This window comes from Zeus faber (genome assembly GCF_960531495.2).
Source record: "Zeus faber genome assembly, chromosome: 3".
Taxonomy (NCBI): domain Eukaryota; kingdom Metazoa; phylum Chordata; class Actinopteri; order Zeiformes; family Zeidae; genus Zeus; species Zeus faber.
In genome coordinates, this window is record NC_137190.1 from 20,199,566 (window position 1) to 20,222,726 (window position 23,161).

General features: G+C 41.0%; 3 protein-coding genes across 4 annotated transcripts in view; all 3 read left to right on the forward strand.

Moving 5' to 3' along the window:
- vat1l (vesicle amine transport 1-like) overlaps window positions 1-5,889 on the forward strand; it is a gene marked incomplete at its 5' end in the record, with an annotated part of 10,294 nt that extends 4,405 nt beyond the window's left edge. Inside the window, 5 exons of the mRNA XM_079998278.1 lie at window positions 1,254-1,357; window positions 1,869-1,924; window positions 2,730-2,924; window positions 4,421-4,504; window positions 5,777-5,889. Of these exons, the coding sequence (XP_079854404.1) occupies window positions 1,254-1,357; window positions 1,869-1,924; window positions 2,730-2,924; window positions 4,421-4,504; window positions 5,777-5,875 (538 nt within the window). The 3' untranslated portion in view covers window positions 5,876-5,889. The remainder of the gene's footprint in view (window positions 1-1,253; window positions 1,358-1,868; window positions 1,925-2,729; window positions 2,925-4,420; window positions 4,505-5,776) is intronic.
- Window positions 5,890-8,464: 2,575 nt separating this feature from the next.
- On the forward strand, window positions 8,465-9,597 carry clec3a (C-type lectin domain family 3, member A). Its single transcript, XM_079997064.1, has 3 exons — window positions 8,465-8,618; window positions 8,725-8,805; window positions 8,993-9,597. Exons 1-3 carry the CDS (start codon window positions 8,510-8,512, stop codon window positions 9,388-9,390), a joined length of 588 nt encoding a protein of 195 aa, XP_079853190.1. The 5' UTR covers window positions 8,465-8,509; the 3' UTR covers window positions 9,391-9,597.
- A 2,621-nt stretch (window positions 9,598-12,218) lies between these two features.
- Window positions 12,219-23,161, forward strand: part of usp47 (ubiquitin specific peptidase 47) — a 29,590-nt gene continuing 18,647 nt past the window's right edge. The window contains exons 1-8 of one of the 2 annotated variants that reach the window (XM_079998026.1): window positions 12,219-12,445; window positions 16,253-16,312; window positions 17,596-17,790; window positions 18,654-18,767; window positions 18,918-19,071; window positions 19,165-19,261; window positions 19,353-19,498; window positions 20,219-20,298. In XM_079998026.1, coding sequence (XP_079854152.1) covers window positions 12,401-12,445; window positions 16,253-16,312; window positions 17,596-17,790; window positions 18,654-18,767; window positions 18,918-19,071; window positions 19,165-19,261; window positions 19,353-19,498; window positions 20,219-20,298 — 891 coding nt within the window. In that variant the 5' untranslated portion in view covers window positions 12,219-12,400. The remainder of the gene's footprint in view (window positions 12,446-16,252; window positions 16,313-17,595; window positions 17,791-18,653; window positions 18,768-18,917; window positions 19,072-19,164; window positions 19,262-19,352; window positions 19,499-20,218; window positions 20,299-23,161) is intronic. The other variant, XM_079998027.1, reaches the window with a different exon arrangement.

The window sequence follows — 23,161 nt, forward strand, 5'->3', positions numbered from 1 at the left end:
CAGTTAAAGTGCTCATGCAGATACGGTAAAGAGGTCATTGTTAAGGCAATCCTACATAGGAATTCAAACTGTTTTAATAAGGACTAGTTGTACTTTTTGCCTACAAATCACATTGTCAGTGGATTAATAAGCCTTTCATCCTTGTGGGCTTCACATTCTTCCCAGGATCATGAGCAAAGTAAAATTAAATTGGTGTTTTTACAATAGGCAAGACACCGGGCATCACAAGACCACAGAGCAGTTTAGCCAAGCAGGTGTCGCAGGCATCAAGGCAGAAAGGAAGGATTTAGGCCCCTCTTGATCATGACATACCTTTCATTCTTTCACATTTGTGTCTTAAATGACCGGAATCCACCCGTCGAATGTGTTTGTAGGACCTTACATGTGTGGCTGATGAACAGGAATGTGTTTTTTTGTCGAGTCAAAACGAAGGACATGGGAGCCAAGGCCGCGGCCGTGCGCTTCAAGGCAAAGTGCCGCCGGGCCGCGTGTTTGTTTCACATTTTGTTGCCGTAATTGAACAATCTGTTCTCATAGAACAGTCTGTGCTATTACACGAGTTGTTCATTTCCAAGCTTAGACATAAGTCTAGCGTCACTGCAATCACCTTTGACTGATGAAAATGATCGTGCAGTTGTTTCCCATTGGCGTACAACAAAACTAACACATAGAGAGACTAGCGCATTAGAGGGTGGATGTTTCAAAGGGTTTTATTAAGATGAGTAAACATCCATCTTGCTGCTATTTATGATGATTGGGGGTAATACGAAAAGATCTTGGTCGTCCCAGTTTAGGAAAGCCTTTTCATCATTCTGGTCTCTAGGTTTGAAGTTTCCGGGGAAATTAAAGTCAGCGGCATGAGTTGGAGAATTGTTTTGCATCAAACAGCAATGGTGCATCACTTCCAAGGGCTTATTGAGGAATATACTGACATTCAAATAAGAGACACTGCGCCTTAATTACTTACCGTTGTTTTCACTATGGTGACCTAAAGTGGAAAATGGTAGCCACTTTGTTTTGATATTTTTGTCATTTTTTTGGAATTAAGTATCGGCCACGAAAAAAATAAAATAAAAAATTAATGTAAAATAATCACAATCCAACTTGTGTCTACTAGAGATTTCAGTGATTCATGATCAAATGTGCTTCCTCGAAAAGTATTTTATAATATTCCCATAAAAAAGAGTTTTGGCATGGCCGTTTTCTGGGTGCCTGTCATTTGATGTTTTCTTTTGTGTTCATCTTTATTTCAGGATTTCCCCAGAGGGAATAGACATCGTCCTGGATTGCCTTTGTGGTGAGAACACCGGGAAAGGCCTGGGTTTGCTGAAGCCGCTTGGAACGTACATCCTCTATGGTCGGTTCGAAACTACGCATCCTTCCAGTTTTGTCCAATATGTTTCAATTTGACATTGGTTATTTCAGTCAGTGGAAGTTGTGTCGAGAAGAAGAAGGGCTCTGACATTTCTCTATTAATATTATATATTATATTATATTTATATATAACGTTATTCTAGTCGAAACTCTTTGAAACATAAATTGAATTCCCAATTAGTTGAATTTCTCACAGATTCATTTGATTAATCTGAATTTAATCATTTTTGTCATGCTCAGTTGATATAGTGTCTCCCTGTGACGTGTCTCAGAGTTTTTCACTCCTCTTATCGGGGACAATATGAATTCATTAACAACATTATAAACAGAGAGAACAAATCATCGACATTTCAAGTGTGACGTCGAGGGATATGTCTGGAATGATTCATAGATATAGTCACTTGTATAAATCGCTTTAGGTCCTTTAGCTTCAGCTGTCCCCGCCACTTTTTTCCCGCTTGTTTCAGCAATGTCTTTATTTTTTGCTTTTTCAGGCGCATCGAACATGGTCACTGGCGAAACAAAGAGTTTCTTCAGCTTTGCAAAATCTGTGAGTCAGAGCTAAAGTCATTCACCATGTGAAAAAAAGAAAATTACTACAAAAGTAAGAGGCGTTTTCGCACTGCAGAATTTTTTTCGCAGGGGGGGAACTAGGAACGATTATAGTTGTTAGAATTCCAATTTGAGGAACTTTTTTAGCTCCTACCCCAGGGCAGGGACTAACATAAGCACAAGAGGAACCATCAGTGACTTACAGTAAGTGCATGCTGATTGGTCCAGACGTAAGTCCACCCTCGCTCGCCCTCAGTGCACCGAGGACACTCCGTCCGGTTGAGTCACATCACTCTGAGTGCGCACCCGCCCACGTACACTCAGCGGTGATCAAAAAATAACCCATAAAAATAAAAACCATTGAAAATAGTATGTTTGGCTCGCGAGCCCTTGCCTAACGAAAGTCGGAACTTACTTTTAAATGAATTATTAATTAATGTCTTGTAGATCTAATATAAGTGAAGATTCAGCAACTGGATTGCTTATTGCTCGCCTCGGATTTGTTCAGAAACAGATTTTGGTGTACTGATAAGGGGAAATAAGGGAAAGTTACAGAGTAAATACAACACGGAAGTCATACTGAAACCCTATTGGCTTACGTCACGTTACGAGTTCCAGTGCAGCGCGTATACAACCAGAAAAAAAAGCCCTTGACGGTATCTACTTCTCGGGGTTCCTAGTTCACCTCAGGGAGTCCCCAGAAGTGAATGGTGCGAAAACGCCTAGCGATGGGTTAACGTGTGAGGGATGAATGAAATAAAAGGAATGTATCCATGAGGCTGAATCGTGGTCCGTGTGTCCAGTGGTGGCAGGTGGAGAAGGTGAACCCCATCAAACTCTACGAGGACAACAAAGTCATTGCCGGGTTCTCGCTGCTCAACCTGCTCTTCAAGCAGGGACGATGCAGCCTCGTGAAAACGGTGATAGAAAAACTTTTGGCTCTTTTCAACCAAAAGAAAATCAAGCCGGTGGTCGACTCCCTGTGGGCCCTGGAGGAGGTAAGGGGACCGCCGCATCGGGCGAATAAGGGGGGAAACATGAAACTGGACGACAGACTTGGGGCCGGGAGGAAAGCGTAGAGTAGTCGGTTTGTAAACAGCCTGGACTGCGACGCCGTCTGCTGTTTGTCACAGCCACCGCGAGGCGTCGTCAGCTGTCGTCGGACGTTTTCCCCGCAGATGGCGGGTGGGCTACGTCTTCCTTTGACAATAACATCACACCAACGCAAAAGCCCAGAAGGCTTATATATACACCCCCCCCCCCCAAAAAAAACGGCTCAAGTGTGATGGGAGCGATGCACGTGATGTACTGTACGTGCACGCCCCTCAAAACGGATTCCGCGTCCTTCACAACTTTGCAGACGTGTGCGGTCACGAAGGATGTTCGAACGAGACACTCGGAATGTTTTCGTTTCTATCCTCAAGTTCCTCCCTCATGTTCTTGTTCGCCAACTTGGCAGCGTCCAGAGTACCCGCAGAACCCAGCGCCCATGAAGAAGCTCATTAAAAGGTCGCGGGGATGGCATGCCGGGGCCACGGACAATCTCCTATTACTTATGTGTTTGAGAGAAGAATCCCGAGGGAGTTATTTGTCCTCGGCGTTGGCGCTGCCAAAGTATTTTTGCCCTCAAATGAGAAGTTGATGAGAATGTGTCTGGGTGGACTTAGGGGGAGGACTCATTTATCTCTGTGAGTCGGAGCTCAGCGTTCTCGGGCTGAGGAGAATAAAACTGCGGCGCTTTTGCTTTTTCAATCTAGTTTAAGTACTTTAACCACAGAGAGCCCCATTCCATTCATATCGCTGGGTAGAAACAGATCGTTAAACTGCGTCCGACCTATTTCTGCTCCCGGCTCGATTTGCACCATTTCTTTAAAACAATCGAATGCCTATAAAACAATGGCCTCCGAACAAAGAGCTACATTCACCCGCGTTTTCCGCTTGGTGTGCGATGAGAAACCAATACGTGGCATTCCCTGTCATCTTTTGTGAGAGATGAATCCAAATCCTTATCCAAAAACTAATTACATTCACGCGGGCTCTAATGAGCAGAATTAGCTATGAGAAGTTACGGTTCCATTTCACGTCGACCCCCCACCCCCCACCCCACCCCACCGTGCCGGGGGAAAATAAGGTCACGCTGACGCACACGCAGGAGCACGTGCGAGCCGGAACCAGGCCCGAGATGTGGCATTTTCAAGTTCTTCGCTAAATACGACAAATAACCAGTTAAAATGGGAAATGAGATCCGTTAAACTGGGTTGGAGGTCATTTTTCCGGCCGTGTCCGAGATTACTCTCATGATTAAATGTTGAGAAGTACGATTAGTTGCGGGTCGCTCGATCGCATCGATCTCTGCAGTCCGTGCATCATTTTGTTTGTTAATGTCGCAAACGATCCGCGCATACATATGAAATGATGCAGTATATGAAATGACGTTTGGAATGAAATGTTTTGGTGTCAAGTTGGAGACAAGTTTGTCGTGTTTTACCTTCAGGTGAAGGACGCCATGCAAAGGATTCACGACAGAGGGAACATAGGGAAACTAATCCTGGATGTGGAGAAGTCTCCTACACCTTTGGTAACAGCGTGTTTGCTTCATACTTTTCTTTGCGTTCAATGTGACATGGAACATTTGAGAAAATCCACTTTGACAGGGTCACGTGTTTCCATCCTTCCACATCGCCACGCCCTCCCCGCACCACCTGCTTCTAAAATATTCACTCACACTTATACTAATCATGATGATTTTAACAATGATAAGGGCTTCTTCTAACACAGCAACATTTGCAACTGCTGCTGTGGTTCAGTAGCCGTTTCCGGCTGAGATATTTTAAAGTGGTAATCCGTAAGAGTATACTTTTTTTTAAATCCCGTGTTTTGTACTTTTTTAGATTACAATTAATAAGAAACAGACATTCAATGTATTTGTGTTTCAAGAGCATGCATGTGCTAATCTATATGATATTTCCACTGTTGGAGGTGGGGTCCGCCTTTCTCAGCAAGAGTACCAACTAGCATAGCTAGGTGTGGTCAGTAAACTGTCGATAGGCTGTTGATACCACTTTACCCAAACCTTGACCAAGAAAAGCATTAAAAGAAAAATCATTTGACCGCAGAGCGAAGACGAGGGTTGACCTGGAAATTAAATGGAATTCTTGGAATTTCAGTGTAATCCACCCTTATGGATTACCACTTTAATGTTCTACATAGGCACTGTTAGCTTTAAAGATTAATTATAGATTCAATGATTATACTCTGGATACAAACATCCTTTATTAAAAAATAAAAAATATATAATGCTTGTCCACAAAATGTCTATTCAACCATATTAGTATTTTTTCTTGATATCTATTTTGTATCCTACAGATGAGTATTACGGCCACGCAAAAAAAAAAAAATACCGCTGTGTTTCGAGAATAAACTCCGACATTAAAGTCAAAATGAGGTTTTGAGAATAAAGTCGGAATTCCGAGATTAAAGTCAAAACACACTGGGGGAATACAGCGGGAACACATCCCCCACGCTCTCTTTTTCTCTCTCTCTTTCTCTCTCTCTCCCCTTATTCCCTCTCTGCCTGTCTCTCTCACCCTGTCTCTCTCTCCCCCTCTCTCTCTGTTTCCCTCCCCCCCTCTCCCTCTCCCATCTCTCACCTGGAGTGTAATGTTTTCCCGCTGTATTCTCACAATGTATTTTGACTTCAATCTCGGAATTCCGACTTTATCCTCGAAATTTCGACTTTAACCTCAGAATTACGAGTTTATTCTCAAAACACACGGGTATTTCTTCTTCTTTTTTTTGCGTGGCCCTAATACTCTTCTGTAGTATCTAAAATGTCTACTTTTACCACTAGATGGCAAGTGACAGCACAGAGACCAGTGAGGCCGGAGAGGAAGAGGAGGATCCCGAAGGTGACAATGACAATAAGGAGCGTATGCCCTTCATCCAGTAGGCCCCGGGGCCACTGAGGAGCATCCAGAGACTGGAGGACGAGGTCCTACACAGACCATACTTTAGGAAGGACACACTTTATGCCCCACATATTGTGCAGTATATATGTAGGTTTGCATGTATGTACTGTATGTATGTGTCTGTTGTTGGCTTGTTTATTATAGTATTAGTCAGGTCAAACACTTAGTAGATAACGCTGGAATATGCAGATGGCGAGATTAAGTGCCAACATTAAACTATGTGCTGCCAGCCACTCAACTGAATGAAGTTTGCATCGATTTTGCCGAAGCTTGGAAACATTTGTCGACCGCTGCCTCGCGTAAGGCATGTGAATGAGCGGAATTGGGACGGCAGATTTAAGAATAGAGAGAGAATAGGTAAAACAAGGACGATCTTGCAAGCATGTGGTCTTGTCTTACTGGTGTACGGAATGAAAAAAAACAAAAAAAACATGTGTTCTCTCTACATGAATATCTTGTTTGATCTTGATGGCAACTATGAAATTAGATGTTTAAATTCAAGCTGGAGGAAATACATTTACCTTGCCAATGGGAAACTGAACGTCAATGACCCAGAAAACACTTCTGTCACATTTTATTAACGTGACATATCGCAGTTTCAGACATGTTGCTCATAAGGATTGTCTTTATCTGTACAGTATCGATGAGTATTGATCGTGGATCACCAGTGCCTTGGGTTTGAATGAAAGATCTGCAGTGGCCAAACTGACCCTCTTGAAATTTGAAAATGCATTTACTGCACAATCCTACCCCTTCAGAGGTTCGCATTTCAAAAATATGTTGTGATCAAGAAATGTATAGAGGGTTACATTTCTATTGAAGGATCACATTGCCTTTAAAGGTCCAACATATCAGTCGTACAGTAGTTTTGACCTAGAGGGGGATGTAAAGATTTTGTTTACATATTCTGTATATTGTACCCACAAAGCTGTTTTGATTAATAATGGCTATCGATATAATGATAAAAATTTAAAAAACACATTCTAACTCTTCTAGAACATAAACCTAAATTTAGACGGTTCAAATAATCTGGATCACCTCAGCTTCAGTTCAGTCCGATAGTGATGAAGCGTGATTTGTGTGTTTTGTTTACCTGCTGGTGCCTCGTACTCAAAGTGCCGTTACTCTTTGCAAAATATCACTTCTCAAATGGATTGTCGTTAAAGGGGAACAGGTTAAGTGTCGAGGGGAAATGTTTGTTATTTGGCTCGTTTTGCCGATAAGGAAACCATTATTTATGTAAGCATACGTACACACATTTACGTTTCATTACAGAATTACAGAATCTATGGAATTACAAAGTCACTTGCTGAACTGCGTGCATATGTGCCTCTAAACTGTACTGTGAGAATGTGTGTGTGTGTATTTGTACCTTGTTTGCTTTTGTATTGGTCTATTGCCTTATTCGTGAGAAAAGAAAGTAGTTGATATACAAATGGATATACAAAATATTTTGTTTGTTGTTATATATGTGTTATATAAAAGTACAGTTCTGTTCACTTGACGAGGTTGATCTGCAATTTTTTTTTGAAGGTTGTTTGCCATTTTATACAAACTCTACAGTTTATGATGGAAGACAAGACGGTCACTTGCTGCCAACGTCAGATTCTGAGCACATGCAACCAAATGCATTGTTGAAAATGCACAACAATCAGAAATGAAAAGCATGAATCTATGTTACCCGTAAGAGGAAAATATAATTGCAGTATTAAGATTTCGGTCTTGTGATGAGATATTTTGATTTAAAACTTTGCATTTGAGTATGCATTTAAAACCCAATTCAATCTGCCAGAATTGACTACTGCTAATTATTTGGATGAGTTGAGGTCCAATGTTATGCCCACGCTCCCTAGTCATCAGGGGGACCTCTGATCCCCTAGAACATAGATTTCTCTCAAAAGAAAACCTCCGCTTCCGCAGTATTACACTCTAAAAATAACTTTTTCTGCCTCAGAGCTGGGAGATGGACTTTCCAGAGCCCAATAGAGATGCCATTTATTTTAAGATCACACTGAAATCTGTAGTTTCAATGCATTTAGTACAAAATAATTGAACATAACTTTTTAAACTAACCTTTTTACTCTTTCCAAATAGCATGACACCAATCTTCAGAACTGGAGAGGCAAAATGTCAGTCAATATTGGTATCGTAGCGACTTATTATCTTGTTTTGTTGTAAAGTTATTTCTCTGCTCTCTGGAAGTAAGTCTGTCACAAAAAGGCAAAGGAATGGAGCTAAATCATCATCCGAAAAAAAAAAAAAAAGTGCTATTTGCTTAAACGGAACACTCTGTAACAGTGGTGCATTCAATGAATTTATGTCTTGTTTGTGAAATGAAAGAGAAACCGGTGCTCCGTCACCTCCGTGGCCCAGGTAAATATTTATGAATGGGCAGAGACAGAGAAATCATTGTTGACCACTCCGCCCTTCCTTCGCCCCCTCCTCGTGCCGATGTTGAGAAGGAAACAAACATAGCGTGGGCCAATGGAAGGGGAGCACCCAGAAAGGACATACAGAGGCCCTGTATATGCGAAAGGCATCCATAGTGGCTCCGGTGCCTCCGAGGGGTAGAACGGGTGGTGCCACCGTGCAGAGCAGAACCCACTCTCGACGACATGGCGCGTCTGGTCCTCCCGTTCTTCCTGGTGCTTTGTCTCTCCTCGCTCCACCAGAGCTCCGGCCGCCCGCCTCGCACCAGAAAGGCTCTGTCACCCCGACAGACAGGTAAACGGGCTGTACCCATCCCACGTATTTGGTGCGAGACTTGCTGGGAAGTGTTTTTTTTGACTGATGAAGTGTGTGTGTGTGTGTGTGTTTGATTTACCTGCAGATGAAGATGACTTTAAATCCCAGCTGGAAAAGCTTTGGCTGGAGGTGAACTCACTGAAGGAAATGCAGGCTTTGCAGACAGGTACTGTATTTCTTGGTTATACCCTATAGATGGTGACTTATGGCCGAGCACCTATTAGAATATTTTTTTTCTCTGTCAACATTAATATTACGATGCTTTCACTCCCTTGACAAACTAAGTTTTTGTTCATGGGAGATTTTCCATCAGCTTGGAATCAATGTAACTCACAGGGTATTTCTACCGACAGTTTGCCTCCGTGGGATCAAAGCCCACAGAAAGTGTTACCTCACAATTGAGGAGCCCAAACACTACCATGAGGCGAATGAAGACTGCATTGCACAGGGGGGGACGCTCGCCACGCCCCGAGATCTCAGCGAGAACAGCGAATTGAGGGACTATGCCAAGCGAAGCGCTCCGGCCTCCAAGGACTTCTGGATCGGCGTGGCGGACATTGTGAAAGAGGGCCAGTACGTGGATGTCAACAGCATGCCCGTCGGTTTCTTCAACTGGGACCGCACCAAGAAGCAGCCCACGGGGACCAAGAGGGAGAGCTGTGTCGTTCTGTCGGTGGCCGCTCAGGGGAAGTGGTATGACGAGGTGTGTCGCAGCCAGAAAAAGTACATTTGTGAATATCTCATCCCATGATTTGGAGCTGCATCGAGGAAATCAAACGGTTGTTGACAACCTGATGATCATTTATGCTGGTCATTATTAAAATCACGAGAAAAAAAATTAACAATGCCTACATTTTTTTTGTAAGTTTTGATTGGTCTGTTGGGCTGTCCATGTTTTGTTTTTTTTTGTTTTTTTTTTACAGTTAAGATGGATATATTAAAGAGGTACTGCACACCAGCATAATAAACTTGTTTTTTGAGCTGCAAAATTAAATATTTGAATCTTCTCAAATGAAATATCAAGCTTGGTCATATGTAATTTCATTATAGGCATTACAGATAGTAAAAGTGGCTCAGCATGCCACATACTGGTTGAAATGACCGCATAGCGTGCAGGGAGGAAGCTGACGTAGATTAGTACATTTAGTGACTACATCACAATCCAGTGACTGGGCGGGGACAGTGACATCACGCCCACTTTCAGAATGAGCTCCGCCCCCTCCTCGCTTTTTCCGAGCAGTGGGTGGACAGATGTGGAACTTGAGTGACTATTAAATGAATAAATAAGTACATAAATAAATAAATATGCATATGAAATTAATATATATGCCTAAGAAATAAATCCTGTAATAAATACATGAGGCAATAAATATATAATATATAAATCAGTGTCAATATAAATATATTAATGAGTAAATATAGTTCAATAAATACATAGTCTTTTGTTTTTTTTTCCAAAGGACGTTTTTCAAACGACTAATTTAGTTCGTTTCAGGGGATTTTTATTTCGTGATTACACATTTATTTATTTCAGGGGACTTTTTGCATCATAACGCCACATCAGTTAATTTGAGGGGACTCTTCATTTCATCTGTTATATGCCAGTGAATGGCGCGTGGTTATCGCACAGCCTCAGTTGGAGTGGCCTGTGTACTGGCCCCCTGGAGCCGCTGGAGAGGGGGGAGCTGGCCCTCCCCCGCGCAACAGTGGTAGGCGTGGTTGCTCGGAGCTGGGTCCCCAGCTCCCCATACCTCCCCCGGTTGGGGCCAGGGGCCGTTATGGCCACCGAGTAAAAGTAGTCATTTTAAATAAAAAAAAACAAAACCCCGATTCATTTATTTAATTATATGTACTCATTTATATTTTTATATGTGCATCTATTTATATATTTATGACCTAATGTATTTATTTCATCTTTATTTATTATTTTATCTGTCTATTTATTTGTTTATTTATTTGTTTGTGTATTTTTTTTGTCTGTCTGTTTGTTTGTTTGTTTTATTTAATATTGACTAAATAGTATGAAGCTCAATCCTGGGGATCAAATGACTCTTTTAAAGCCAATGCACTGGAATCCGTCGGGGAATCTTGTATATGTCTACTATACTTATATACTATAATACAATCGTGAAGAAGTACCAGAATAAGTGCAATGATTGTAAGGCCCAAGATGTAAATAATTGTTGACATGAATTTCTCAGGAAGGAGCCTCGTTGGCACGTCGAGATCTTGCTATTTGCTGACCTCTTGCGTCGTGAAAGTTGTCTTACTTCACACAAGTTGTCTACTACCACCAGCCAGCCTTAAGGCTGCTATATAGTTCTTTGTAAATAACTTTATAGTCATTTAGAGTTCCTACTCCAAAACGATCTTATGGTAAACGGTGACACACAACTCCACTGCAAAACCATCAAATAAATAAATAAATAAATAATAATAATAATAATAATAATAAACACATTCAATGTTTTAAAATGTAAATAAAAAATGTACTAAAATATGACAATTTTATTTTGTAGTTCATGTGTTTTTTCTTCTGAATTATGAACAAGTCAAGAACGATTGGCAACACACAGACGCATGTATTGCGGACGTGTCCGGTGTGCAATTCAAAAAACACCGACAAAGTAAAACTAAATGAACAAGTTTACCTTATATGAATGGGTGCTGACTGCCTTCTTATAATAGATAATTAGCAGTTAATTTTCCGTTAGAAATTCACTGGATAGAATACTCCCTGGTGTTATCTTCCTCAAAACTTTTATTTATTTATGAGGTCAATTTAATAGAGGCACTTCATTCAATATAAATATGACAAAAAAAAACAAAAACAGCAGACGTCACACTGGTGAATTTGAGAATAATAAATGTTTTTTCATAACTGTAGAATACTGTGAAATACGGGGTTCAATGAAGTGAAAAAAAAGAAACATCGATGTGTTGATTATTACGACATGACTTTCTACTGCACATTTCACTGGTTAAATACTCATCTTTACGTAAACACGGATGCTGCATTCCATTGCAATTGGAACTCGGGAAAATGCGTCCTCCTACCTCACATCGGGAAAGGTGCGAAAAAGGGGAACGTCCATTAAATCGGAATATCCAGTCGGAATTTATGGGCAGATCAGATAGCAGATCTGACGTCAAAGCAGCGTGACGGCACACATCGTCAAGAGTGTACAAAGTTCCCTTTGCATGTTTTTTTTTTTTTTTTTTTTTTTTTTGAAAACACGTTCTAAACGTTGTCGATCGAAAACACGATGTGCTTGACATGTGATGCTAACGTACGTTTTGTACTTTAACATCCTATAATTAAGACGCTTGACAAACCATCACACATTTACTGGCGGCGTCCACGTCTTCCCGATCAGAAGCGATGGAACCCATAGTGGCTAAATGAGTAAAGTCGGGACCCGGAAATACCGATTTCCGTCTTCCAATGGAACGCAGCACAAGGGTCCGGGTTGGGACGTGACGTCGGTCTCTGACTGAGGTATCGCGGTACTTGAGCACCGGCCATCTTTCTCCATTGACGGTAGCAGCAGGCCGCGCTTCCAAATCAGAGTTCCACAGGGAAAGTGCTGCGACTGCTCGGATAAGCCCCGCAAGTTTCGCCCGCAACTTTGAAACCCGTCGCCCGGCCAGCCGAGCACAAGACACGCGAAAGCCGCGCCATGTTCGCGTCCGCCGCCGTGTTTCCCCGCTGTTGACATCGTTATAACCGAGGCTCCATGAGTGTGTAAAGTGTCGCGGAGATGGAAAAGGTGCCTAGAGAGGACGTCCAGCTCGTACCCGGAGAGGTGAGGGGACGGGAGGAGGGGGGGGGGACCGCGGACGCGGCGCAGACTCGGGACACGAATGAATGCCGATGAACCACTTTTTAGAAGCGTTGGCCACCGCGCTTCAAAGCCGGCGAACCGGGTTCCCCGAGGCCACACATGAAGCAGACAACACTGAACGGTGATAGTTACGACGTTAGCTGCTCGGCCTTAGCCGCGTTAGCCGCTTGTTAAAGTGCAGCTCGGATAAAGAATCATAATCGCAATGTGTTTATTGGACAGAGTACGTTTTCAAATACCGATAATTTGTCTCGGTAATGGTTCGCGCATTGACGTGCAGGCAAATAACATCATAAAAAACTTAAGTAAAAAAAAAAAAACAAAACCCCAAAAAATCAAGAAAAATATACAGTGTATACTAAATGTTCTCCTGTCAATGTCTTCGAGACAGCTAGCATACAAGCGTAGCCCTCTAAAAAAAAAAAGCAAAAACAAAACATGCAAAATGTGTACTAGACAATTGACATAAACAAGTTTAACAGTCTTAAACGCAGAATGAGAAATAAAATCTGACGAATATGAATTTGTTCCACGCTTAGAACAGATACAATGGAAACGTCTATTGCAGGGGCTTAGTAGCGCTGTGGCTGCTGGTATTGGCTGTGAATATAAATATACATTGATATTATCTACGGGGTGAATAAATGTGTAGACAGTATGGATGCATATGTGTACAATGGCACAGGGATGGATCACAATGGACGAGTTGGTCTCATTTATTACAATGTTATTCAATTTTTACGTCTACAAGTCTTACAGTGCTATTACAGTATATTGCCGTGGGCTTCAGCTCTCTGCCGTCTGCAGGTAAATACTAAATTGGCCAACTGAACTACAAAAATGACACTGGCATCTTAAATTGCCGAGTTATTAACCCAAACACAAAACCATAAACAGATGTTGTGGTGTGGTGGTCTGCAGCTAGCTAGCCACAAACAAACTGGCCAGTGAAGTGCTCTTCTCAGCTGTTAAGAATCATAATCTGTTCACCGGGCCAAGTACATTTTCATATACAATGAATTTGTCCTGGCGAAAGGTCTGTGCATTGTAGTGCAGATAGACACTACCATAAAAAAAGAATGATTAACAGTCTAAAAAAAATATACAACATGTGCTGTATGACCCAGATAAAAACAAATGACAGTGAAGGCTATGACAGGCTGCATTGTTTGTAGAAGGCTTATAATGTACCATATTTATACCTCCAGAACAACAAGAACAAACCATTCAATTTTGCATTATTAGACATCAAACTATAATGAAGGAATCTCTATGTCCTTCGACTATCTCGACAACCATTCATCCCACCTACTTCACACATGGCGGGTGTATTGCTGGGACCCAAGAATGTGCAGTCCGGAATTAAGTGCTATTTGGACACGCAACACGTGTAATATTAATGAACTTTGAATAAACAAGCGAACAGCGAGTCACTCCGCTCTGTGCAGCAGCGGGGTGGGGCTTCATGAACAGAGAGCCGCTCAGCTCCGGTGTTGCATGTGGGCCTTCACGTAACGTGCGTGTGGAAAGTATTTCCCGTTCACCACACAGTTACTAAGCAAGCGCTAGTGAGGAAATATATTTCGAGAATTTGACCCCTTTTTTGCTATATATCCTATTGACGCGAGAATTGATCTTCAAAACGAGACGTAGTATCGGCAGTATCAATACTTTTTGTATCGATTTGCCCACCCTTACATTGCAGCCCTTCACAAACAGGCATGTTTTGAATGGGCACAACAATAGACTATCCAACTTATAAAGGAAGGGATCACAGTCTGTGTATGTATGTATGTCCTTTGATTATCTCGACAACAGTTCACCAACCTACTTCACACTTGGCGGATGTATTGTTGGGGACCTAAAGATGTGCAGTGGCAATTTGGATGCAATTTGGATATGCAAAATGTGTACTATTAATAAACTGAATTAACAAGGGAGCTGCGGGGTAGGGCTTCAGGGCTTTAGGGCTTTGTTGCTCAGTTCTGTGCAGCAGTGGGGCGGGGCTTCGCAGCAGTGGGGCGGGGCTTCGCAGCTGCGACTGAGTCAGCTTCATCCGTAGTGCAGCCCCAATATGTAGTCGGGTGCGTCTTTTTCCCCACAGGATTATATTTAGTGTTTTCCCGGTGTATGACTTGAATTAAATCGTGAACTTAATATGTAATCCTGTGAGAAATGGTGTTATTTCCCCAGTGAGGCACCGCGACTTTCACGAGTGCAACCCGTAAGCGCTAGTTAAGCAAAATGGCATCCATGGACAGGGCAAGGAGGCGTGTTATAACACTTAATTTCTTTGTTGATGCATATGTCCCTCTCTAGCAGGAGTTGGGTCGGGTGGCAGTGTGCAAAGGTTTCTCTGTTGCATCATTGTCATACTTTGTCTCCTCCACAATGCGGCCCTTTATTCTCTTTAACTCAGCATCTCTTCCCCTTCTTTTTATGTGCTGGAGCATGGCTTTGGGACAGACAGCACTCATGGTTTCATCCTGATAGTCTTTGTAAAATCTGAAGCTGGTTTTAGGCTCAAATGAGCAGCAGTGCAGTTGAAAAAATAATTAAGACTAAAATACTCCCAGATTACGTTCAGCTCAACCCTACTTCGCTGACAAGTTGTCTCAAAAATTAAGTAGGGTGGATGTTTAGATAACTTTTATTTACTTTCCAGCATGTGTGGATATTTTTGGTTATTTTACAGTTTTGGGTTTTATTTAATGACTCAAATAATTGACATTCATTTTACTTGTCAAAAGCCTAAATACAATAACAAAAGTAAAACATGTTTTTTTGTAATGCTTAGTACGTCGTCTACATCAGGGTAGTATCTTGAAAATTGTCTGGCAACGTGCAAAATGTTGATTGGGGGCGGGTAGTCGACTAAAGGGGGGTATAACACCCAACACTGCATAACTGGACAACATGATAGCAGTTAAGATCACATCGCCATATGTTAAAAAAAGGGAGAAAAGTTGTCTTCTTGTTTCGATATGTGTGTTTACTTTTTACAACTTTTTTTTCTTACAACTTTTTTACAAGCTTACTACTATCACTTTCAATTTCTTCCACCTGCAGCAATGGCCCAATCAGAACCCCAGTCATATAGTTATTACGATAATTCTCTTGTTTTTGTTTTTGAGTAAAGATTATAAAAGATTGATAGGTTATTGTGAAAATTAAGTCCTCATCAACTATAAGTCGTGATAATTCCTATATTGTTGACTGACTAAACACTGGGTTTTTTAATAATGGACTCATAGACAAGTAATTAAAACCATAGACAAATATTTGCTGTTAACTGCTGACAAATGTATTAGCTTTTGTCATGTATGTGTGTTTGGATATCTTTTCATTAGGTGTTTGCATACTCTGGTGTTTTTATATTGTTTTTGTAGGTCGCCAACCTGAATCTATTAAAGCTGCCGAGGCCAAATATTGCTGGACATGCTTTGTCATGCTTGTGGCTTCATGTGAACACCTTTCTATGTTATCCAAGATAAAAATATCCTTTAATCCTCTGCCTCTTTATTGTAGTACCAGTTAGATTAATGATTTGTGATGAAGATGGCCTTCATCCACCTTTTTATCCAGCCTCGATGCTGATTTTAAAATGGAGTGTGAGGATGTCAGTGACCACGGTCTACCGTTGATTCTGAACCAAATGTTGTCCCGTTTGTCCAGACTAGCGTGTTGCGCAACACATTTCCTTTCTCCGTAGCAGCTGTTTTCTGGTTTCATTTATCATGACGTGCCAACTTCCCCCTTGTATTATAGGGCATGTTTTGGAGTTGCAGACAGAGTATTTTTGATGAGATGAAGAAGAAATTTTCACAGGTAGTTCTACTGTGTGTGTGCACGAGGTGGTAATATGCATGTTATTTGATTGTTGTATGAAGCGCCTGGCAGTTTGAATTATCTTAATTACTTTTGTTCGAGTTTTTATGAATGCTTTCATGTGTATATTACTAATATACTTAAAAATGCAATTATGCCTTTATCGTTTTTAGGGCCGAATAATTATCCATTTAAGATAAGATAAACCTCTATTAGTCCCACAACGGGGACATTTTCAGAGTTTCAGCAGAAAAAAGTGACAGCAGAAAATAGGGAACATTGAAAAGAGTTGTAGTAACTAAAAGTAAGTAAGAATCAGGGTCAGCACTGTAAATGATATAAATAAGTAGAAACAACATAAATAGGAATCAGAGTAATGAAGGGTATTGAACATATTTAGACAGATTGCACATCAGGGATTGTACTTTTTATTTATTTTTTTGATTAATAAAATCACACTGAGTTTCAACTCAATTTAACCTTTGAGTAGTAGGTTGTGGAATAACGACATTGTCATATCGTGATACACAATTTCTAGTGTAAATTGGATCATAAGACTACTTGAATAAAATTTGATATGTGGTCTGAAATATTTTGAGTTTTATTTGAAAACTAGTTTCAGTGTGATGTAGTACTTGAATAAAATCAACCTCTCAAACATTGTTTATCAGATATATACGCAGGAGCGGTTGTGATTACATGATCCATGATATGTCGAATTCCCTTTAAGATATGCTAATGTCCATATTTACTTTGTAGGTACTAAGTCATATTTGATCATATTTAAATACACACGAAAAAAAACAGCCACTCTGACCATTAACTACCAAATATGGAAATGTGAAAATCACATTATAATGCTACTTGCTCCTCTTTTCATTACCTTTTCATGAGAGTGTACACACTCTTCCAGCAAAACTCTCTGTTATTCACACAACTCAAACCTGTTATCCACACCACAAAGTTGGTCTGTACATGACTGGTGGTCACTGAAGATCAACTAGAGAAGATTGAGTGAGTAAAGTTATGCAGGGAGGCAACTCAGGATTTACACTAATATGGTTTGGGAATTTGCTGTGGGCCCTTCTAACAGGTTTTAATTTCACGACCCGATGCCATGGAATTTAGTAACTGTTGTGAATTTTTTTATAATTTGTGTTCTTGTAAGGATGTTCTAACATTTCTAGCACAAGTACAGGCTACATGATGCTACTCCTCAATCTGCTTAAACAATGCGGCTTGAACTCTTAATGTTAACAGTTTTCCTTCTGTGATTTTCGCAGATCGAAAATGCAGCCGAGGAGCCCAGAGTGCTGTGTATCATTCAGGACACCACTAATGCCAAGACGGTCAATGAAAGGCTGACCCTTAACCTTCCAGCCTCTACGACCCTCTGCAAACTTCACGAAGACATTGCCCACAAAGCAGGCTATGTGATTGGCACGTTTGACCTTGCGTGGGGCAATACATCGGACATGGTTAGAAAATAAGAACAGAACAGTCTAGCCCATAATGCACGATTGAGCGGAACATTAATGATTTAATCCTCATTAAGTTATGCTAAAAATGCGCAAGTGTGTGCTACGTGTGCTTGTGTGCATGTATGCATGGCATTCCTTTTTTTGTGTAAGTGAGCCTGAGATAATCCCGCAGCTGACCCAGGCTAGAGCTGAGGTGCTGTGTGTTGTTATCTCACTGAGTAGGTCAGTGGATTAAGTCTTGTTTCCACTGGAGCCTGTTGCATACTCCAGCTCAGCCTGTTGGGAAAACCACAATCATTCTCTGCTCTAAAGTGCACCGTACACGTCAGCCTCAACATGCACTACTCTGAGCGTGGTGTAGAGGTTGTTGAAAGATCAATATATCGGAAACCGTAGTTTGTTATTTACTTTGTAAGAATATCTTTGGAATGAAAAAGGCCATTTGTTTATAATGATTTTGTTGGTTCTTGTCTAGGGCTGGGTAAAAATAAATTGATCCTCAGAAACAATTATATTCTTTCGACTTCTAAATCAATTGGAAAATTGTAATATCCATATTTTGTTTGTAAGTTATGCAACCATTAAATACCACCATAGTTGTGATTGAATTTAAATATTTAATTACTCTACATGACAATTTGTTTCATGAAATATTTTTCCAATAACTGCAATCAATATCGTATTGAATATCATTGTATTGAAATGTGACCCCTATTTATCTAAATCAAGTTTTGAGATCAATACCCCACTCTACGGATATCTGTTGGTTCCATTTTTATTTTTCTCTAATGATCTTGTGCATGGTTGTCTTCAGTGTATATTGTTTTCCCCGGTTCTGACTAACTCTGACGGCCCTCCAGACACCACTGGACCACAACAGCGATTCGTCCCTGTTGGAGTCCGGCTTTGAGGCGGGGAAGAGGAATTTTCTCCAGCTCACTGACAAAGATGGAGAGCAGCCCCAGATTGCATCGGTAGGTGACAAACGAGGAAACAGGTCTCTAATTTCTTCCAGTTGATGGTGGTTGCAGGATTCCTCGCATGAGAAAAGTCGCTGCGGTTTCAAAAGCGACAACATTTTCTGCAAAAGCTACAATGTTACGCGTGCACTTGTGTGCGCTTAGGACGAGTCGGGAGCAGCAGACAGCAGTGGACTGGACGACAGTTCCCAGGAGCGTTTCATCGAGCCCCTGCCGAGAGACTGCACCGCAGGCTGCAGCAGCGACTACAGCAGCCCCTCGTACTCCTATTCGTCCATACTCAGCAAGTCTGAAACAGGTGGGGCAGGCTTGCTGCAAAACCAGTCATCACTTCCTCAGTCCTTCCATGGACTTGCTTGATTTTTTTTTTTTTTCCCCACTCTCCCTCTAGGATATGTTGGCTTGGTGAACCAGGCCATGACCTGCTATTTAAACAGCCTCCTACAAACACTGTTTATGACCCCGGAGTTCAGGAACGCTTTATACAAGTAAGTACTTGTGACTGATTGGCCTTTTTATTGTCAGCCGCAGGTTTCATAAAAAGACCGCTTTGCAAACTCTGTAACCTTTTTCCTCCAGTTGGGAGTTTGAGGACACCGAAGAGGACCCAGTGACCAGCATCCCTTACCAGCTGCAAAGACTTTTTATTCTTCTGCAGACCAGTAAGAAACGGGCGGTCGAGACCACCGACGTAACACGGAGCTTTGGCTGGGACAGCAGCGAGGGTGAGCGCTCTCCTGTTACTACACTGCAGTCTGTGTGGTTGTGTACCTGCCTTAATCTGTGTGTAACAAAGGTGTCTTCCTTCCGTCTTTATTGTCTTAAATTGTCTTGGATTCAATTTGAGGTTTGGGTTAGGGGACAAATATTAGGCCTTAAAATACATTAAATAGTCTTAAAGCTCAATTTATGAGGTTTTACTTTCAACATAAAAATGTCAGTTTTCATTTATCCGTATATATCCATTTATTTCACAATGAATCACGTTCCTCTCCATCATAAACATTTCTGATGTGACAAAACCCTGAAGCCTACAGTTGAACCAAATACTTATCTTCAGACTTGACAACTACACTTGCATGTTCTAGACGAACCCAATTTACTTCATACTGAACTGTCATACTGTATGTACTTCCTTGTACTTACCTATCCGAGGTTCTGTGGAAAACGCTAATGAATAATCACTTGAACTTTATCAGATCTCTTCCGGTCGCTAATCACTAATCTATCTGACCTAAAGGAAACATTTCATAGAATCACCTAGTCCTTAACCTTCCCTATAATACTTCTTTCTGCCCTGTACCAAATATATAGTATATAAGTTTACACTTGACCGAATAAAATAATTAAAGACACATTTCTATCTCAATTGAAAGTCCTTAAGTTATAAAATATAACCCTCTGATATCAGTGCACTCAATTACATATATGTCTTGCGTTTTCAGCCTGGCAGCAGCATGACGTGCAGGAGCTATGCAGGGTCATGTTCGATGCTCTGGAGCAGAAATGGAAGCAGACAGAGCAGGTAGGAGAACGTGAGAACTGAGCTCACATATCAAACTGGGCAGTTTGAGCGTCGGAACAAAGGGGCTACTGTGGGACAAGAGGCTTGGGGAAATAAGTTTGGAGGGTTAGCTATTTCTGATTTCAGGAGTTAGGTGTAAACTGTAAACACTGTGTTCAGTGTGAATGTGGAGTGTGATAGAAAATGTATTTTTCCTGAATATATTTTTATATTCAAGAAAGAGAGACAATGCTATATTATCCCCTGTATAGGCCTCATTCTGTGTTTTGCTATGTCTGCAGTTCTGCAGCCGGTGAAGGCCACTGCTCGGTACTCTTTATTTGATCATTATTGTCTTCCCCAGTTATCTATTCCAGGCACTACTCCCTTATCCCTCTGAAACAAGGAGACAGTCACAGTGGTCAGAATTGTTTTGATTTTGCATGTCTTATCTTACACCTGTGACCGAACGGTACTGCTCATTATTCTAAATGAGCACACATCTGTATTACTGCTTGTGTTACAAAACATGAAGTTAAGGTAGGAGCCACGGAGTCTGCACACGTGAGCAGTTCTCATGGCTTGTAACAAAATCAGCTCCTTTCCTGTCAAGACCAAGTCTTGTAAGAATGATTCTTCAGTTCTATTTACAACATATGTAATGACTAATGTAAACTGAGAAGCAGGGCTCGAGACTAACGGCGCCCCTTCGTCCCGCGGATGATAGAAAATGTGTTGGGTACAAACAGAGATCTCCCCCGGGACGTCTCTGGGACGAAAGGGATTGTTGTATGTACGTATAAGGTGGATCTGGTATGCCTCATCTTACCAATTATCGGAATCATTATTTTTTCTGATATGATTGTGCTAAAATGAATACATTTTAAAAATGTGCTCCGTGACGCGGCGCAGCACGGGAAGGCGCTTGTTGGGGCATCTCAAATTCAAAATCCGACTTATTTGCAAAATTAAAGATGTGAACTTTAATTCACTGAAACTTTGAACTAAAACGCGATCGGCAAACAAAAATCTGCTTGTGTTCAGCTCGGTCGTTACCCGCTCTTCTGTTGTCTTAGCACAGTAGCAGACAGGCAAATACTGTAATAATCCATGATCCACCCAATGAGTTATTTCCCGGAGCCAGCGCCACGTTCCACCATGTTTATTTATGCTCGCTCCCAAGTGCAGATAAAGTAAAGCACCGTGTCGTTAAATATTGCCATAGTCCCACCCGCACCATTATCGGATTAGAGTGAGAGGATTTTTAGGATGTCGAAACAAACATCACAATACTCAGCTGAAGTTGATAGAGTATTCGGGCCGCACAGGGGGGGGAATCCCCCTGTGTTTTGAGAATAAACTCAGAATTCCCTGTGTAAGGTCGAAATCCCAAGAATAAACTCGGAATTTCGACTTTAAAGTCTCAATTCAAATATGAGAATGGAAACACCTCCCATCCCATATGAGAGAGGTACGGAGAGGGGGAGAGGCAGAGAGGGAGAGAGAAAGAGAGCAGGGGATGTGTTTTGACTTTGATCTCAGAATTCCAAGTTTATTCTCGAAACATGGATATTTTTTGTGTGGCACTAATACTCTTCCGTGAAAGTTGCAATTAACATCACAATCATTATGATCTACTGTATATCTATGATGAACCCAATTTTCTTTTTTTTTTTTTACTGTTTTTTTTATTTTAACATTTATATTTTTTTACAGGCAGAAATCTGACAAACATTGTTTTTTAAATAGTAAAATGTTATTTTTATTTATTTAAAATTTCAGTTTGTTAGCCCTAAGTTTAACTGAGACATTTACATAGAATAGATTTTTTTTTTAATATTCAAATACATTAACATTTTTTATAAATGTTATTGAAAAACAATTATCAAAACAATTAAATTATAATTATTTTCTTATTTAAAATCTAATTTGATATGACCAGAGGGGAATATAAAAACAAAGCAAACACTATAAGTAATTATCGGATACTATCAGACAATTATATATGTTTATGAAAGTAGAGATGTGAATGTGTGAAATCTCAGAGGCTTTTGAACAAGGGCACTACCTGAAGAAGAATTGTTTTCATTAATATAAAAAACTTCTAATTATTGTTAATGTCTACTGCAGTCATCTGCTGTTCTCTGCTCCTAGCCAAGAAAAGTTGTACCTCGTCATGTTATAGCCTTGTTATATCTATCTTTTAATAAAAACCCAAAATTTTGTTCTAAACCTATTTCTTTGAATGGAGCACAATAAATGTAATTATTTATTTCCTCAACATTGTAGTGGTGTTTATATTATGCCACTAACAACTAGGGCGGCTGAGATTCTTCAAGTTCAGCAGTTTATTTTTATTGTTGTGTTTTCAGTGTGCATGACAATAAGAGGATAAACAGATAAAATCTTACAAAATGCACAGGGATAACATTTCAATGGGGGATTTTAAATTAGGGGAATCATAAATATATTTTTATATGTGTGAATCGTCTGCACACGGACGCAAACATGGCTCTCCGTGCGCCCCGATGGCGGAGAGCAACACTGAGAGTTGATCCCCGTTCCTCCAAATAAAACAACTAGAAACCGTGTGGGGGGAGCACAGAGGAACGGGGCACGACCCGTAAACTCGTTAAAATTGTTCTCTGTGCATAACACATGGAGAGGGGGTGATCGGAGAGAGGGTCACAGAGAAAGTGTCCCCGTTCCATAAGGAGCCGTAAAATATAATAACCTACATTTAAAATAAAAACCCTGCTTTGGCACGCCAATTGTGGGCACCCGTGCGCTTCTTCGGTACCATCGGAGAGGTACTCTGTGCCCCTTTCTCGGGATGGTGCCCTAGGCTGCTGCCTATAGAAAAAGCACCCCCGGCGAATAGTTG

Bases quoted from the DNA above. Each gene is read 5' to 3' on its own strand.
- clec3a (XM_079997064.1), top strand. From the start codon at position 8,510: ATGGCGCGTCTGGTCCTCCCGTTCTTCCTGGTGCTTTGTCTCTCCTCG. The intron at 8,619-8,724 runs GTAAACGGGCTG...ATTTACCTGCAG, and splicing joins TCTGTCACCCCGACAGACAG to ATGAAGATGACTTTAAATCC. The intron at 8,806-8,992 runs GTACTGTATTTC...TTCTACCGACAG, and splicing joins AATGCAGGCTTTGCAGACAG to TTTGCCTCCGTGGGATCAAA.